Source organism: Aotus nancymaae, unplaced genomic scaffold (genome assembly GCF_030222135.1).
Source record: "Aotus nancymaae isolate 86718 unplaced genomic scaffold, 86718_ANA_hifiasm-v0.15.2.pri h1tg000058l, whole genome shotgun sequence".
NCBI classification, from domain to species: Eukaryota; Metazoa; Chordata; class Mammalia; order Primates; family Aotidae; genus Aotus; species Aotus nancymaae.
The window spans coordinates 48,659,404-48,676,773 of record NW_026988472.1 but is presented as its reverse complement, the minus strand read 5'-3'; the positions used below and the strand labels follow the sequence as shown (position 1 = coordinate 48,676,773).

General features: G+C 49.4%; 1 protein-coding gene across 1 annotated transcript in view; it reads left to right on the top strand.

Annotated features, from left to right (window-relative positions):
* Window positions 1–17,370, top strand: part of WWC3 (WWC family member 3) — a 132,075-nt gene that overhangs the window by 99,388 nt on the left and 15,317 nt on the right. Inside the window, exons 10-17 of the mRNA XM_021671558.2 lie at window positions 3,730–3,819; window positions 4,521–5,086; window positions 10,197–10,317; window positions 11,840–11,914; window positions 12,619–12,705; window positions 13,709–13,901; window positions 15,531–15,704; window positions 16,077–16,228. Of these exons, the coding sequence (XP_021527233.2) occupies window positions 3,730–3,819; window positions 4,521–5,086; window positions 10,197–10,317; window positions 11,840–11,914; window positions 12,619–12,705; window positions 13,709–13,901; window positions 15,531–15,704; window positions 16,077–16,228 (1,458 nt within the window). The remainder of the gene's footprint in view (window positions 1–3,729; window positions 3,820–4,520; window positions 5,087–10,196; window positions 10,318–11,839; window positions 11,915–12,618; window positions 12,706–13,708; window positions 13,902–15,530; window positions 15,705–16,076; window positions 16,229–17,370) is intronic.

Here is a 17,370-nt window from a genome sequence, read left to right as displayed (position 1 = left end):
GTGAACTTCCTTTTAAAACTCTCTGTTCTCCATCTTCTGAAAAAGATGGGGTTTTTGAGGATACCTCCCTTGATAAGCATTAGGTAGGATGTAAGTATCATAGTAAATGTTTTTCAGTAGTAAAATGTGCCTTGGCTTTGGGTTCAAGCCATCCTGACCAAGCTTTGAACTTGCGTAGCGGAGGCAAGTTACTTTATATGAGTTTCCTCATCTGTAAAGCAGGGGTAGAATCCAAAGAACAGTAACGAATGAGGCAGTGCTCCTCGCCTGCTGTGATGCACACACAGCCACTCAGTGGAGCTTCACAATTGCTTTTTAAATGTTACTGTCATTTGTACAAGTTTTCAAAACATTTCCCGTAAAAATTAAAATATCATAGGTAAGTGGAATCTTAGAACATTCTGCTCAAGTTTATTATGGCTGTTCTCAAACATTTTGGTCTCAGAACCTCCTTTTTTTATTTTCTTTGAGGAGGAGTCTTGCTCTGTCACCCAGGCTGGAGTGCAATGGCACGATCTTGGCTCATTGCAACCTCCACCTTCCCGTTCCAAGCAATTCTTCTGCCTCAGCCTCCTGAGTAGCTGGGATTATAGGTGCCCGCCACCATGCCTGGCTAATTTTTGTATTTTTAGTAGAGATGGGGTTGGCCAGGCTGGTCCCCAGCTCCTGAACTCGGGATCCACCCACCTCAGCCTCCCAAAGTGCTGGGATTATAGGCATGAGCCACCGCGTCTGGCCAGGACCTCCTTTCAGTGTTAAAATACTGAGGATCCCAAAGAGCTTTTGTTTATTGTTGATTTTTTTAAAGTTATTTTTTCTTCTTGTTTTTTCTTTTTTCCCTACCCAGTGACCTATCAGTGTTTATGTGGATTTTTATCTGTCAGTATTTACTAATTTAGAAGTTAGCCCTGGAGAGTTTTTTAAATATTTATTTATTAAATATAACAATAGGCCAGGCACAGTGGCTCATTGCTATAATCCCAGCACTTTGGGAGGCTGAGGCAGGAGGATTGCTTTAGTTCAGGGAGTTCAATACCAGTCTAGGCAATGTGGCAAAACCTCCTCTTTACAAAAAAGACGAAGGTTAGCTGCGTGTGGCAGCACATGCCTGTGGTCCTAGGTACTCGGGAGCCTGAGGTGAGAGGATGGATTGAACCAGGGAGGTGGAGGTTGCAGTGAGCTGTGATCACACCACTGCACTGCAGCCTGCACAACAGAGCGAGACCCCATCTAAAAAAATAAAAAAGACAATAAAACCCTATTATGTGTTAATATTAGTAACATTTATACGACTGATTATTAAAACAAAAAGCCATAGTGAGAAGAGTGGTATGATTTGCCGTTGCTCTGTAGCTCTTTAGCGTCTGGCTTGCTGGAGGGTAGCTGCTTTGGCATTTGACACATTTGGCTTTTTTTTTTTCTTTTTTAAAGCCCATTGTCATAGGGTCATTTTGAGTGAATATGTGAAGACCATCTGACTGCCTATGGATATGCCATTGGGAAGGAGGGGACCTCATAGGACCCCTGAAAGAGTTTCAGGGATCACAGGGGTCTTTGGATCATTCCTTGAAAACTATTGGTTTTAATATATGATATTGAACTTGAAAGTGGGTGGTGGTGTGGCTCCGTTTAGGACAGTGCTTGTACTGTGCCGCCAGCTGAGCTACACACAGCACCATTTGGAATTTTGTTTGCATCAAGAGAAACAAAGGCTCATTAGAATTTATTGGTTGAAACTTGTAAACAAACTCAGACTGGTTTTTCTTCCTTATTATAAGTTGGTGGCGCATCTGTTTCCTTGATCAATGATAGCTGCTCTTTGTTGATCAGCCCTCATTTGCCATACATTATTTTATCTATTCAGCATCAGTTCTTTGAGCTGGAGATTGTGGACTCCATTTTTACAGATAATGAAACTAAGTACTCAGAGAGGGTGAGACATTTGCCTAAGGCCACATAGCTCGTGAGTGAGTACGTGGCCAGGTAGGCTTGTCTGAGTCGCAGGCTACTGTCAGACACTGCTTCTGCTTTCCTCTCACTCCCACCTAACCAAGCTCCTTAAACTGCTTGGGCATGTCCCCTTTCCTGTTGGTCGAAAGAGGAAGGCTTTAAGGGTGCCTACTGCGGCCACACGTCACAATGTCATCATTTTGATTTGTAAATCAGGAGTGTTTCCTTCTAGAGGGAAACATACTCATGGACTTGTCCAGCAACTGTTTATCAAGTACCTGTCTGTGGTGGGCTTGATTTTAGGCTATGGGCTTTCTGTAGTAGGAACAGATTTTGTTCTAGGAAAGTACAAAGTAGAAAAAAGTAGAAGGAAGGAAAACAAAAATACCTCCAACCCCATGACCTGGAGATGGCCACAGCTGCTATTTTGTTTCATTTGTTTCTAATGTTTTAACTGTATAGATTGTAGAATTATATTTGTTCTTGACTAGAAAGGGGCCTAGTATGAAGGAATCTGATTTGCTCCAAGGAATTTCAGCAGATGACTATGTGTTCTGCATTTGAGCTCATCTGTTGGTTATCTGTCCTTCTGCTCACCTATCTGTTCTCCCATCCATCCAAGCAGCTATCCATCCAGCCACCCACCCAGCCAGCCATCCAGCCACCCCACCCACCCATCCAGCCAGCCATCCAGCCACCCACCCATCCAGCCATCCAGCCATCCGCCCATCCAACCACCCACCTACCTACCCATCCAGCCATCCACCCATCTAGCCACCCACCTACCTACCCATCCAGCCACCCACCCATGCACCCATCCAGCCACCCCACCCACCCATCCAGCCACCCCACCCATCCAGCCATTCACCCACCCAGCCAGCCATCCAGCCACCCACCCACCCATCTAGCCACCCACCCACCTGCACATCCAGCCACCCACATGCCCATCCAGCCACCCACCTGCCCATCCAGCCACCCACCCACCCACCCACCCACCTGCCCGTCCAGCCACCGCACCCACCCACCCACCCACCTTCCCGTCCAGCCACCCCACCCACCCATCCAGCCATCCAGCCACCCACCCGCCCATCCAGCCACCCACCCACCTGCACATCCAGCCACCCACCCGCACATCCAACCAGCCACCCCCCATCCAGCCACCCACTCACCCATCTAGCCACCCACCCACCTGCCCATCCAGCCACCCCACCCACCCATCCAGCCAGCCGTCCAGCCACTCACCCGCCCGTCCAGGCACCCACCCGCCCATCCAGCCACCCACCAACCCATCTAGCCACCCACCCACCCACACATCCAGCCACCCACCCGCACATCCAGCCACTCCACCCACCCAGCCAAACATCCAGCCATTCACCTACCCAGCGAGACACCCACCCACCCACCCACTCATCCAGCCACCTGCCCAGCCACGTACCCATCTAGCTGCCCACCCATTTGTCTACCTGTTGTTCACCCAGCCACCTACCCACACATTGACCCATCCCTGTGCCCACTCCTCCTCTCATGCGTGCCCTCCCCTGTGCACTGTGCCTGGAGCTTCCACAGAGTGGCAGGCACTGCTCAGGGTGCCCGGGATGTATTTTTCAAATGGGACAAAAAGCAGTCTCTGTGATCTTGGCACCTGTGACCTGGGTGCTTTTAGAATCGGTGATCATTGCAACCTAATTCAGCTGGGGGGAAGTGATAGCGGAGTGTCTTGTTATGAAAATACACTCCCTGTCTTTCAAATGTACTCATCGACTGTTTCGTTACCTACAGGATTCTGCTTCAGGAAAAAAGAAATTGTCTACTCATGCAGCTGGAAGAAGCCACCCGCCTGACATCCTATCTGCAGTCCCAGTTAAAAAGGTAGGTTCTTTTCAAAGAGAAAACTGTGTTTGATCATTGTGTTCCAGTGACTGGTACAGGAACTTGCTTCATTCAGCTTATTTTTCTCCTACTGGAGCTTAGCCTGAAGTGCTGTTAGCACAGGATGGAAGAATGGATACATTATATTTTTCACATGCTACTGTGTGACTCAAGGAATATGGAAAGAACCAAATTTGGCTTCAGGTTAAATAAGAGGCCTGAAATCAAATGTATTCAAGGATTTTGTAACCTGATTAACAGCTTAAGAAATGTACATCTATACATGTGCCCATTTTTATTCTATTTTATTTTTAAAGGATCTGAATATTTTTAAGATAGTAAGATTTGGCTGCTCCAGAATGGCCCTGTGCATGTTCTTCAGCCCTCACTGTACGGTAGAGCACAATATCAAGGGCTTTAGACGTGTCATTCTCACAGTTATTCCTCCTAACCATGCCCGAGGTGGGAACTGTTCTCATCCCAGCCCTAGTGAGCCCGTGGGAGTCCCAAGGGGGTGAATGGCTTGACCAGGTGTACCTGGCTAGTGTGCGTTCCAGCTAGGACTGGGACTGGGACTGGGACTGGGACTTGGGCACGGGATCTGCTGTTGCTGACTGCTCTCTGCCGCCCTTAACGTACTCACAGGGTGAGCAGGGGGCGGCTGCCTTGCCATCTCAGATGGCCATGCTGTCTCATTTCAGCCTGTGTGCCAGTACCCTGACGGTGTCCTCGGGGAGCAGCCGTGGGTCCCTGGCTTCCAGCCGTGGGTCTCTGGCCTCCAGCCGGGGCTCCCTGAGCTCGGTCAGCTTCACTGACATCTACGGCCTCCCACAGTACGAGAAGCCCGACGCTGAGGGCAGCCAACTTCTACGCTTCGACCTCATTCCCTTCGACTCGCTGGGGCGAGATGCCCCCTTTTCAGAGCCCCCAGGCCCCTCGGGCTTCCACAAGCAGAGGCGGTCCCTGGACACGCCCCAGTCCCTGGCGTCGCTGTCTTCCCGCTCTTCCCTGTCCTCGCTGTCACCCCCAAGCTCACCCCTGGACACACCCTTCCTCCCTGCCTCACGGGACTCGCCACTGGCGCAACTGGTGGACAGCTGTGAGGGGCCAGGCATGGGTGCCCTGGAGAGACTGCGGGCACATGCCTCAGCTTTGGGGGATGAAGACTTGCCGGGCATGGCAGCCCTTCAGCCACACGGGGTCTCTGGAGACGGGGAAGGGCCACAGGAGCGAGGACCCCCACCGGCCAGTGCTCCTGTAGGTGGAAGTAAGTGTGGACGTAGCCTGTGTGGGGCAAGGGTTACCTGCAGGGAGAAAACCGTGGGGGCCAGAGTGAGGGCGGCTGGCTTTCCAGGTCCATGGTGAGCTTTATGTTTAGGAACATTGATGGGATCGGGAAGAGCACACACCTGCTCTTTCTGGTTTGTGTTGGGGAAAGATCATTGAAATTGACAAAGTTGTCTTTCCTAGGTATTTGGCTTGTTTTCAGAAAGTAATTGTTGAAAACCAGGGTTAGAAGCACACAGTCTTCTACATTCAGAGGCTGCTAGAGATGGACCAGGGCCTTCATGACCTTTGCAGTGTGTGCCCGCCGTAGATCACTACACCAGTGGAAATCTCGACTTCTTTTGTGGCTTCGACATCATCTCTTTATCTTTTATAGTTCTCATAGTTTTCAAGAACATAATTCTATCAAATGTGGAAGTGAAAATAATTGTGTAATTTCAAAAAACATGCCCATAAATATCAGTCATTTCTGCTGAATTGGTTTCTCAGGTGGTTCTTCAAATTGAGAAATGTGAGCTCTGTGGAGCCTCATCCACACAGTTGGTGTTAGTTCAGCTCCTCCCTGGAGCTGGGGTCTTTCACCTTGGAGCCTGCTTAGAAAATCAAACTGCTATTGAAGGGAATATTGACCCCATGTGCTTTATTGAGTCAGCCTGTGGCAACTTGATCTTCCTTTGGTTTTAAAGATGATCAAGAACAAGGTCTCCCATTCCTGAAGTTCAGCCCTTTTAATTGAGTTATTTGCACAGCAAAAATGTTTTCAACATTCTATTTAGGCAAACACTAGATAATTCGTGCAGCAGAGTGGATCTCAGCCAGGGGTGTTTTTGCCTCCTGCCCCTGTGGGACACTTGGCAATGTCTGTAGACATTTTTGATTGTCACAACTAGGGGGTGAAAAATGCCCCTGGCATCTAGCAAATGGAGGCCAGGGATGCTGCTAAGCACCCTACCACACACAGGACAGGTCCCCCCCCAACCCCCTAGAGAATGTTCCATCCCTAAATGTCAAGAGGGCTGAGGCAACTAGAGAGCAGAACCGGTGTGGTGTAGTGGAAACAGCTTCAACCTAGCACCTGGAAGGCCAAGATTTTGTTCCTGCCCTGTCCACTCCTAGCTGTGTGACCTTGAGCACATACATCCCTGGACTGAGTCTCACCTTTTCCACCCTTGAACGCAGTAACCTTTGTGACCCCTTCCATTCACCACCATTCTGTTACCCAAGAGATAGATGGATTGGTAGATCATAGATAAGTTGATCATCTCTATAAAATAGTAGTAGTCTGTTGGTGCTTATGTGCATAACGAGAGGCCATCATGTTCTGAGACTGCCCTGTGGCTTTTTGGCATCTGTTATTTTCGTGTCTGCCCCTCTGTTTACAAACACACTTTGGTATCCGCAGATACATTGTTTCTGAAGTCCACGTGTGCAGGTAACCTTCATTCACTGTGTTCCTCTTTATAACCACAGCTGCATTGCTCCATGTTTATTCCATTCAGTCAAAAAAGAAATATCCAATCAGGACTTTTTTCTTAGTCTCCCTCCTCTGCCCCTACCACCTTCTCCTTAAGGGATTGAGTTTCCAGAATTCAGTCAGGTTAGGTATAAAATCTGCACAAGGCCCAAGGGCCCCTTTGGGTCAGAGGAGAGACAGAGTGGGAGGGAGAAGGACTGATTTAATTTCATATCCTGATTCCTTTATTTTTTCTTCACTTTCCGTGGCAGGTGCTATAATAGTTCAGACTTCTTAGATTGGCAAGTATTTCCTTACGTGTGTAGACACTACCATCTGGTGGTGGAGTCTTACATGTGCTTCATGATGATTTCTTGTGTTCGTGATGATTTCTTGTGTTACACTGCCATCTTGTGGCACATTCATATATGACATTGGTGATGAATTCTTGTATAACACTGCCATCTGGTGGCAGATACTTATATGACACCGCCGATAAATTCTTGAGTGACACTGCCGTCTGGTGGTAGATTCTTATATGATCTAGGTGGGGGATTCTTGTGTGACACTGCCTCCTAGAGGTGGGTTTTTTATGATACTGCCATCTTGTGGTGGTTTCATATATTACGTCGTTCTAAGGACATTTATTTGTGTCCTTAGAAACTTGTAATAATTGACCCTGTTGGGTGTCCCCAGAGGGTCAGGTTGGGTAGCCAGCTTAGGCATGAACACAGGGGGTTCCTCGCTTCGCTGAGGCTGTGGGAATGGCTGAGCCCAGTGGTGCTCATCATATCATCCCGCCGCATCCTCTATCAGCTGTGCTGGGAACCGTGCAGTCTAGTTTGGCCCTCAGCACGTCTTAGTAAGACAAAATTTTTGTAAGATAAAAATCAAAGTCCTGGTCAACATGGTGAAACCCCGTCTCTACTAAGAATACAAAAAATTAGCTGGGCATGGTGGCGTGTGCCTGTAATCCCAGCTACTCAGGAGGCTGAGGCAGGAGAATTGCCTGAACCCAGGAGGCGGAGGTTTGCGGTGAGCCAAGATCGCGCCATTGCACTCCAGCCTGGGTAACAAGAGCAAAACTCCTTCTCAAAAAAAAAAAAAAAAAAAAATCAAAGTTGTCCAAATCTGCAAAGGAGCCTCTGAATGATTTCTTCCTTGTGTTTTCAATCAATTGGAGGAAGCAGAAGGCAGGTCAGAGGAGTGGGGCAATACACTGTAATCTTTCATGCTATTTACATTTTTGCTAAGTTTTGTCTTCCCTGGACTTTAAAAGTCAGATGTGTTATTATTATGAAATACTTAGGTATTTTCATCTACCCATTAGTATTTACTAATCAAAACCCATAAAAATCTTGACTTTGCTCATCTATTTATTGATATTTTATGATATCGATACTCTTGTTTAATGTTGCTGGCTTAAAATCTGCAGTGTTTTCACTTTGTGCTTTTTTTTTCTCTTCTCATGCGGCTCGACAGAAGTGCTCACTGTAAGTGGCCTTGGGAGTCCCCACACTCACTGTTGTTGCTCAGGCCCTGGGCACACCTTTCTGCTGTGGATTGATGTGTTCAGGATGGCTTGGGTGTGGCCAAGGAGGGTTATCTTATAGCTGCGATTCACTGGAACTTAGCAGTTGTCCTCATCGTTATCTCATTGTTAATATTCATGGCAGCTACTAAAGTTGTGTAAGAACTTGCCTAGATGCTTTCACTGTTCATTTCCTCTGTTCTGTGTTTGTTTCTGGAATGTAATGATGTTCATTGCTGTCATATGTCACCTGGCAGCTTTGCTGTGCTGTGGTTTTCACTCTGTTTTCTTCCTTTAACCAAGCAGTGTTCACATCTTTGGCTCTTAGTATCTGTCTGTACTGAATGATGAAAAGGGAGTAAAGAGATTTTCACATGAATAAACATGGGTAAGATTTGACCCTTGTCTCCCTGACAGTGCTCCCAAGGGTCCACTTCTGTGCCTTGAAGCCCCAGGGCAGGCATCCAGGGTGTGGAGCATGGGGTCTGTGCTTTTTCTCAGCTGGGCAGTTGCCAATGGGACTTCCTCTTGGCAATTCCTACTCCCACCTGTCCTGTGGATCTAGTGAATCAGCCTGGGCTTTGAGGATTAGTTCCTTCATTTCTTTCCTCTCTGCATTGAGGCAATGATGAGAGAGACATGTGGCCTGGGCTGGGGGGTTGCATGTGCTTAGGCTTGTTACTTGGTGCCGTTTCCTTGTGAGCATCTACAGCTGGGTCTGGGGACCATGCGTGTCAGGGCTGGGAATGTAAATGGAGTGGTGGTTTCCTTTGCTGGGGATTGATGCAGTGGATGGGGCGCTTCCATTTGCAGTTGAGGGCCAGGCATTTGGGTCCTTCCACGTGGCAGGGATAAAGAAGAGAGCTGGCCTCTGGAATCCTGGTCTGAGAAGCAGTGCCTCTGGCCACCGCAGGATGGAGGCCAGCTTCCAGCCCTGGCTCATGGAGGAGAAGCAGTGAATTCCCCGAGGTGTGTCATGGCAGACCTTTGGGAGGTTCACTTGGCCTCCATTTGACCTCATGAGGCCAAAGGCTGCAGCCCCATGTGTTTCGTGTGCTGTTGAACATATTTGTATTTCATTGTCATGGATGATAATTTGGTTGAAAGGAGAGATGGTCGCCAGTGGACTCAGTTTAGGAAGACAGAAATGTCAACACCTTTCGTTTCTAGAACTTAGCCAAAGAAAAGTGCAGAGGTGCTTTCAGTGATAGTGGAGTGCCCAGCTGGGGTTACAGTTTGATTCCGTGTTCCAGCCAAGTGTGCCCCTCCAGAAAACAGACTCCTGGGATCCCAGCTGCATTTAGTGCAGGAAGGTCATTTGCATGTTTGTACTGGTTTTGTTAAAAGGAACTTATTGCCATGAGGAAGTGGGTAGAAATGGCTGATGAAATGTTCAAAGGAAACATTTCAATGGCTATTTTTGGCTCTTGAATGAAATAGATGTCAAAGATAAAAATAAGCTGCCCAGGAATAGTAGCTGCTAACCCATAAGAGTGGCTGGGAAGGCTCCTGCCTGCGGTCACCCAGACAGCCAGGCCTGAGCCCCGGCTTCCGCCCCTGGGGCCACAGGCCTCCCAGGTGGTGTTTTCAGAGGTTGAGTCAAGGTTCATCTGTGTCCTCTGCTTTGAAGGTTGCTAATTTTTGTTAAGGTTTACTTGGATAAATGGTTTTTCCTGAGCATAAAATCAGTATTTGTTTATGTCTGTTGTACAAAACATGGAAAATACCCAACAGCATAAAGAAGGGAATGAAAACCATGACTTCTTGGTGAGTGCTGCTTCTGTTCCCATCGGGCTAATGCTGCTTTCCTGTCTCGTGGGCATGAGCACCTTTCAGAAAGTGCCATTTGAGGGGCCAATCACCATCATCTTATGTTCTGTGTGCTCATTAATGGGGTGGAAAGAGATATATGAATCCAAGAAGTATCCAGAAGTTCATTTCTTCAATTTTCCAATATGAAAAACAACTAGAGCATAGCATGTCTCCATGTGTGTGCGTGTCCTGGTGACTCTGGAGCACTCAGGGACTTAGCGTGTGCTTCAGCATCGAGGACCCTGGTCCCTGGTGCTGTTATTTCCTGACCCTGTGTGTGTCCCTTATTTGCAGCAGTGACTCTTCGAGAAGACAGTGCCAAGAGGCTGGAGAGGAGGGCACGCCGCATCTCCACGTGCCTGTCAGATTATTCGCTAGCCAGCGACAGTGGGGTGTTTGAACCTCTAACCAAAAGGTCTGAAGTCAGTCTTGCTATTTCCTTCTCCCTCCACAGAATCACCGGTGTCACTGCCAATCACGAAAAGATTCCATACTGAAACTTCCATACATTGACACTTTGTTTATTTTTCCAGGAGTAGGATATTTTTCTAGCTTCTTTCACCTTTGGGTGATTGGGTTTTAGAAGGAAGTCCTTCTCTCTGGCCCTGGGGGCCTAAGGCTCGAGTCTGATGGAGCTCAAAAAGGAGAATCAGTGTATAGGAGAGCCCTGCTTTTCTGGAAAGGACATTCATTCATTAGAAATGAATTTCCTCACTTCCTCGTTTTCTTAGCTACAGGAATGGTTTCACAATGACACAGCACCTTTTAGAATTCCATGCTTTATTTCAATTGGGCATCTTTGATGGCATTATTTCTTCATACAATTTAAGTCTCAGGTTTCTAGAAGACAGTTCGCTTAAAGTTAATTTTTGGACATTTCCCCAAGTATCACATGTGGTTTTGAAATGTATGCAAAGTTATTTTCTTTTTCTTATTCTTATTCTTTCTTTCTTTTTTTTTTTTTTTTTTTTTTTTGAGACAGGCTCTTCTCGCCCAGGCTGGAGTGTAGTAGTGCAGTCATAGCTCACTGCAGCCTCAAACTCCTGGGCTTAAGAAATTCTCCCACTTCAGTCCCACAGGCATCTGGGATTACAGGCATGCAACATCATGCCTGGCTAATTTTTGTATTTTTAGTAGAGATGGGGTTTCATCATGTTGCCCAGGCTGGTCTTGAACTTGTGGGCTCAAGTGATCAGCCCACCTCTGCCTCCCAGAGTGTTGGGATTATAGATGTGCTCTGCCACACCTGGCTAATTTTGTTTGTATTTTTAATAGAGATAGGGTTTCACCATGTTGAACAGGCTAGTCTTTAAGTCCTGGCTTCAAGTGATCCACCCGTCTTAGCCTCCCAAAGTGCTGGGATTATAGGTGTGAGCCATTGTGCCCAGACACAAAGTTATTTTCCTAAAACAAGAACAACATAAAAAAGAAATACGCTGGGCACGGTGGCTCACGCCTGTAATCCCAGAACTTTGGGAGGCCCAGGCGGGTGGATCACCTGAGGTCAGGAGTTCAAGACCAGCCTGGCCAACATAGTGAAACCCTGTTTCTACTAAATATACAAAAATCAGCAGGGCATGGTGTAATCCCAGCTACTTGGGAGGCTGAGGCAGGAGAATCACTTGAACCCCAAAGGTGGAGTCTACAGTGAGCCGAGATTGCACCACTGCACTCCTGCCTGGGCAACAGAGCCAGACTCCATCTCAAAAACAAAACAAAACAAAACAAAAAAGAGCCCCAGCAGTTTGTATGTGGGTACCCAGTGAGATGCCTCATGGATTTTGGGTGCCTGCCCTGTTCTTTCAGACACATGATGAACTCATTGACTTACATCACAACCTAATAAAGCCCTCTGTTAGCATGAGGGAGCTTCTGCAGATTCTGCAGCGATTGGTTGCCTCTGGAATGAAGTTGGTTGCATTTCCCCCTGTGTTCAGGAATGAAGATGCTGAGGAGCCTGCCTATGCAGACACGGCCAGTAACGGAGACCCCCAGATCCACGTGGGACTCCTGTGAGTACAGACCCTACCCTGTTGCCCTTCAGGCTGGGCTGGAGACTGGGCCCACCCTGTGGCTCCCACCTGCACACACAGGGCTGGAGGGACCCTTGTGACCTGAGGTCTCAGGTGAGGGGACAGAGGTGGCAGGAAAGAGTGACAGGGAAAGTGGCTCCACTGCCATCTTCCAGTATGGAGGTTCACAACTGGGAGCCACCACTTCCTGGAGCTGGGGGCCCCGGCAGAGTGCGGCTCTCTGGGACAGTTGTGCCCGTGTCTGCTGGGAGTTCATTCTGCTCATTGCAGCACAGGTAGTGGGCTCCCTCTCTCACCCCCAAGAAGGTAATCAGCTAGTTGGCAGCACAGCAATTTTTCGTTTCTGATTACAGTGTCAGTAAAGGCAGACTGTGAGGCCCCCCCGAGGGAGACAGGGTGTTGGGGTCCCAGCCATTTCCTTTGCTCACTTTTGTCACTGAAACCCAGGGCATCTCCACCCGTCATGGTGGGCATTTGGTCATTCTTTGTTATGGGGACTGTGCTGTACCTGGGCTTCACACACCAGGTGCCACCTCCTCCCCACAGTTGTGACATTGCAGATGTCCTCTGGGGATGGGTCGGGGGCAGAATCCCAGTTGGTGGATGGCCGCTGCTGCAGTTGAGTTGGAAAGATGGTTTTCCCATGGGCACCTGCCGTCCGTGACTCACATCTGGTTTCCTAGGCGCGACAGCAGCAGCGAGTGTCTCCTGGTGCACGTGCTGCAGCTGAAGAATCTGGCGAGGCTGGCGGTGAAGGAAGACTGCAAAGTGTAAGCCAGGCCCCAGGGTGCTGCACAGCCGGCCATACGGCTGGGGAGGAAAAGACAGTTTGGGAGCCCGAGTTTCCAGGAAAGCACCAGGAAGTGTCTGTCTGAGGTGTAAAGTCTTAAAGAGAGTCTAGTGAATGGTTTGAGGCTGGTGCAGGTGCTGGTGCCAGGCTAGTGTGTGCCGTGTCAGTGCGGAGGAAGCACCTGCCTGTGGTGTGCAGGACTGCGCCAAACACGTCTTCCTGTTCCTGGGGTTAGGAGTTGCTGATGCTGTTGTGTTGTGCTCTGTGATCTTGGGGGACCTCTGGCTGGGACCAGGGAGTCCTTGGCTGAACAGGGAGAAGGAAATAGGCATTGGGAGCAGCTGGTAACTTTGGCCTCAGTCATGGGACTGTGGCCTCTCTGAGCTCTGTGGCCCCAGATGGGGGCCTGATGGAGGGTCCCACTTAACCCAAGCAGGTGACCACGCCTGTAATGGTCTGTTCAAGTCATAGGGTGGGCCCCGTTTGGTGAGTCTTCTAAATGCCTCAGTTACCCCTGAGTGTGAGCAGCTGGGGTTTGGCTACTCTGATGACCTCTGCAGCACTCACAGAGGGCTCAGCCCTTCCCATGTGCTGGACTGGGGGCAGGGAGGGTGGGCAACACAGGGTCCCCCATGGGTGATGGGCTGAGAAGGCAGTGGGGGAGCCATGCAGAGAGAGCTGAGGGGCAATTCCCAAAATGATGGGGAGCAGCAGGGCATGGAAATGTCCACTGTCTTTAGCCCAGGCTTGGAAGTCCTCCTCCTTGTGGGTGACTTCCGCCATCCTGGGGCACATCGGTCTCTGCTTAGCTGAGAAAGGAACTTTTTGCAAAGGACTCTGCAACTCTAGCCACAGGCGCCCAAAGGGGGCTGCATGGGTTGGGGGAGGACCTGCACGCACTGTGTAGGTTGGGCCTGCTCCGGGACCATGCCATAGGTGAGCGCCGCATGCACGTGCTCTTCCGTTCTCCATTCTGATTGCAGCCACGTCCGCGTCTACTTGCCCCCACTGGACTCAGGCACACCCAGCACTTACTGCTCCAAGGCTCTGGAGTTCCAGGTGCCGCTGGTGTTTAATGAAGTGTTCAGGATCCCTGTGCATTCCAGTGCATTGACATTGAAGTCGCTTCAGCTATACGTGTGTTCAGTGACCCAGCAGCTGCAGGAAGAACTGCTGGTATGGCGCCCGGCGCTCCACCCGCCCCCGGCCTCCTTCCTTCCTCTGGGTTTCAGTCAGTCAGCCTTTATTGTGTATGTCTTTCTTTCCCTTTTTTCTCTTTTACTTTTGTCCTGATTTCTTTGTTTTTGTGTATCTTTGCCTTCTGGCCTCCCTCTCTCTCTCCTGCCTCCGTCTCTGGTTCCTTCCCTCCCTTCCCCTCTGCCAGCCTTTCTCCCATGGTGGCTTGCTTACAATTTGCGGACATGTTAAGGGGTCTCTGGCTGGAAATACAAACGGGGATGATCCAAACAGTGATCTCATCAACCGTCTTGTACTTTAAATGTGTTCTTTCAACTAGTACTCACAAACCCGCAAGATGCCTCCATGGCAGCCTCATCTTCAGTCCAGGGAACAAAATAGGGTTGACAGATTTCGCAAATAAAAATATAAGACAGTCAGATACATTTGAATTTCAGATAAATGATACATGCTCTTTAAAGTGTGAGTGTGCCCCATACAGTGTTTAAGACTCACAGGGAAATCCTGTGTTGTTTATTTGAAGTGCAGATTCACCTGGGTGCCCTGCATTTTACCTGGCAACTCTGGGGCAAGGCCTTAGGGGAATCCACAGTTTGTCCTCAGTATCCCAGCCATTGGGGTGCATCCCAGGTTGGAAGCCAGGGTGGATTCCTTCCGTGGCTGGAGTGTTCTCCCTTGGTCCTGTCCCCTCAGGGGCATAATTAAGGAGTGTAGAGTTCAACAGTCTCTTCCAATTGCAGAGATTCCTGACAGGATCTGGCTCAGGGGGGCAGTAGAGCTGTGAGCCTGGTCCAGCACTCCAAGTTGCCCATTCTTTGCCCTGTCTGTTTGTTTCCAGCACTTTCTGGTTGTGTGGAACAGGCGACTAGGGAGCCACCTGTTAGGCTGCTCTGCAGCTGCTTTCATTGTGCTGCAGTCCTTTACATAGGAATGAAATCTTTTGTGTTTTTTGGTTAAGATTGAAGGGTAGACTGGGTATGGTGGCTCATGCCTGTAATCCTAGCACTTTGGGAGGCCAAGGCAGGTGGATCACCTGAGGTCAGGAGTTTGAGACCAGCCTGGCTAAACCCCGTCTCTATTAAAAATACAAAAATTAGCCACATGTGGTGGCGTACATCTGTAATCCCAGCTACTCAGGAGGCTGAGGCAGGAGAATCTCTTGAACCCAGGAGGTAGAGGTTGCAGTGAGCTGAGGTTGTGCCACTGCACTCCAGCCTGGGAAGCAGAGTGAGACTTTGTCTCACAAAGAAAAAAAAAAAAAGACTGAAGGGTGAACTTGATTTTTTTGAGACAGGGTCTCACTCTGTTGCCCAGGCTGGAATGCAGTGGTGTGATTTTGGCTTATCGCAGCGTCCTCCGTAGCTGGGACCACAGCTGTACATCATCATGCCAGGCTAATTTTTAAATTCTTTTTGTAGAGGCAGAGCTCTGTTGCCCAGGCTGGTCAAACTGCTGGGCTCAAGCAGTCCTCCTACCTCAGCCTCCCAAAGTGCTGGTATTACAGGCATGAGCCACCTGATCTCCTGAATTGGATATTTTAAAGGACTCTAGTCATTATGACAAAATCATTCAGTGCATGTTCTGGCATTTTCTTTAACACTCCTGCAGGGCATTGCTCAGATTAACCTGGCTGACTATGACAGTTTGACTGAGATGCAGCTGCGCTGGCACTCCGTCCAGGTGTTCACCAGCTCCGAGCCACCGAGGACCCGGGAGCCCGGGTGTGTGGGAGAGAGCTCCGCCCGGGAGCCCACATGCATCGTCTCCATCTCCGGCAAGACGGTACTTGGCCCTGCTCTAAGGAGCTGATTGCTGCTGCTTTCATGACCCTGCGACTGGCTTTGTCTTGGGGAAATCATGATGTAAAGTCAGTGTCATGGGGTAAAGAAGTCAAGTTTCCATATGACCATTGCAGGGAATGTTTTTGTTAATGCAAATGTGTTCATGGTCACGGGTGGTACACTGGCTACTTTTACATACGAGCCCTCAGAGCTACAGGAAAAGGCCACATGAATGTCTCCGCCACAAATGTGGTGGGGTGTTTCTTCTCATGTAAGGGCAGCAGAGTGGCCTCTTACCTGTGTAGTATGGATGCCTGCCATGTGCGCGGGGTCTGCTGGCCTGGGCTGTTCTCACGTGCCCCTACTCCTGCAGGATGCAGTGACGGTGCTGCTGGCCAGAACCACGGCACAGCTGCAGGCGGTGGAGAGGGAGCTGGCAGAGGAACGGGCCAAGCTGGAGTACACGGAGGAGGAGGTCTTGGAGATGGAGCGCAAGGAGGAGCAAACCGAGGCTGTGTCTGAGCGGTAAGAGCCAGTCAGCGGGCAGGCTCCAGCTCATGCCCTCCTGGGAAATGAGCGTGGATGGCCTGTGGGCAGAAGGCTTGTGAAGTCTGTCAGGGGGAGCATATTTTCTCTGGGGAGGCAGCTACTGTGCCAGGTGGCGTGGCTCTCCCTGAGGTGCACTTGCTTTTCTCAGCCATGCCTCCGTAGAATGTGCTGGGCGGTCGTTACGCACCACTGCCCAGAAGTTAGGATTCTAGCGGGAATTGAGTGCTGGTCTCGACGAGGGCATTCCCCTGAACTCTCTCTCCCAGCTCTCACTTGTGCTTTTCACCTTTTCCATCTGTCCATCCTGGAGTTTCTTATTGAGAGTGGGGCTGTTGGGGCACTGCCCTCTGCTAGGAGTGGATACAGTAAGGTCCCTTGAAGTTGTTGGGTTTTTTTCTTTTTTAATATCTTTATTGAGACATAATCTACCTCCCATACCATTCACCCATTTAAAGTGCACAATTCAGTGGTTTTTAGGACTGAATGGGCAGAGTAATTTTTTTTTTTTTTGATATAGCATCTTGCTCTGTTGGCGAGGCTGGAGTGCAGTGGTGCGATTTTGGCTCACTGCAACCTCTGCCTCCTGAGTTCAAGCAATTCTCCTGCCTCCATCTCCTGAGTAGCTGAGACTACAAGCACAGGCCACCACGGCCAGCTTATTTTTTTGTATTTTTAGTAGAGACAGGGTTTCACTGTATTAGCCAGGATGGTCTGGATCTCCTATCGTTGTGATCTGCCTGCCTCAGCCTCCCAGACTACTGGGATTACAGGCGTGAGGCATCGCACCCGGCCCAGGCATGGTAAATTTTACAGCATTTTATTTTCATCGCACACTCTACCTATCCCTAGCCAAATGCGCTCCCAGGTTCCCCTCTGATTCCCTGCAACCACAAATCTGCCCCCTGTGTCTACAGACTTGCCGGTCTGGACGCTTCCTACAAATGGGGTTGCTTTCTGCTTCACATGAAGTAGCCTATTGGTGAATCCTTGGCCCTGTGGAGCCTGCGTGCCATAGATGAGTGGTTCCAGTGAATGGGTGCCTCTGCTGCCTTGGCTTGTGTTTGTAGTTCTGGAGGTGCTTACATATTGCTGTACTTCTGTATCTTTCCATAAAGTGT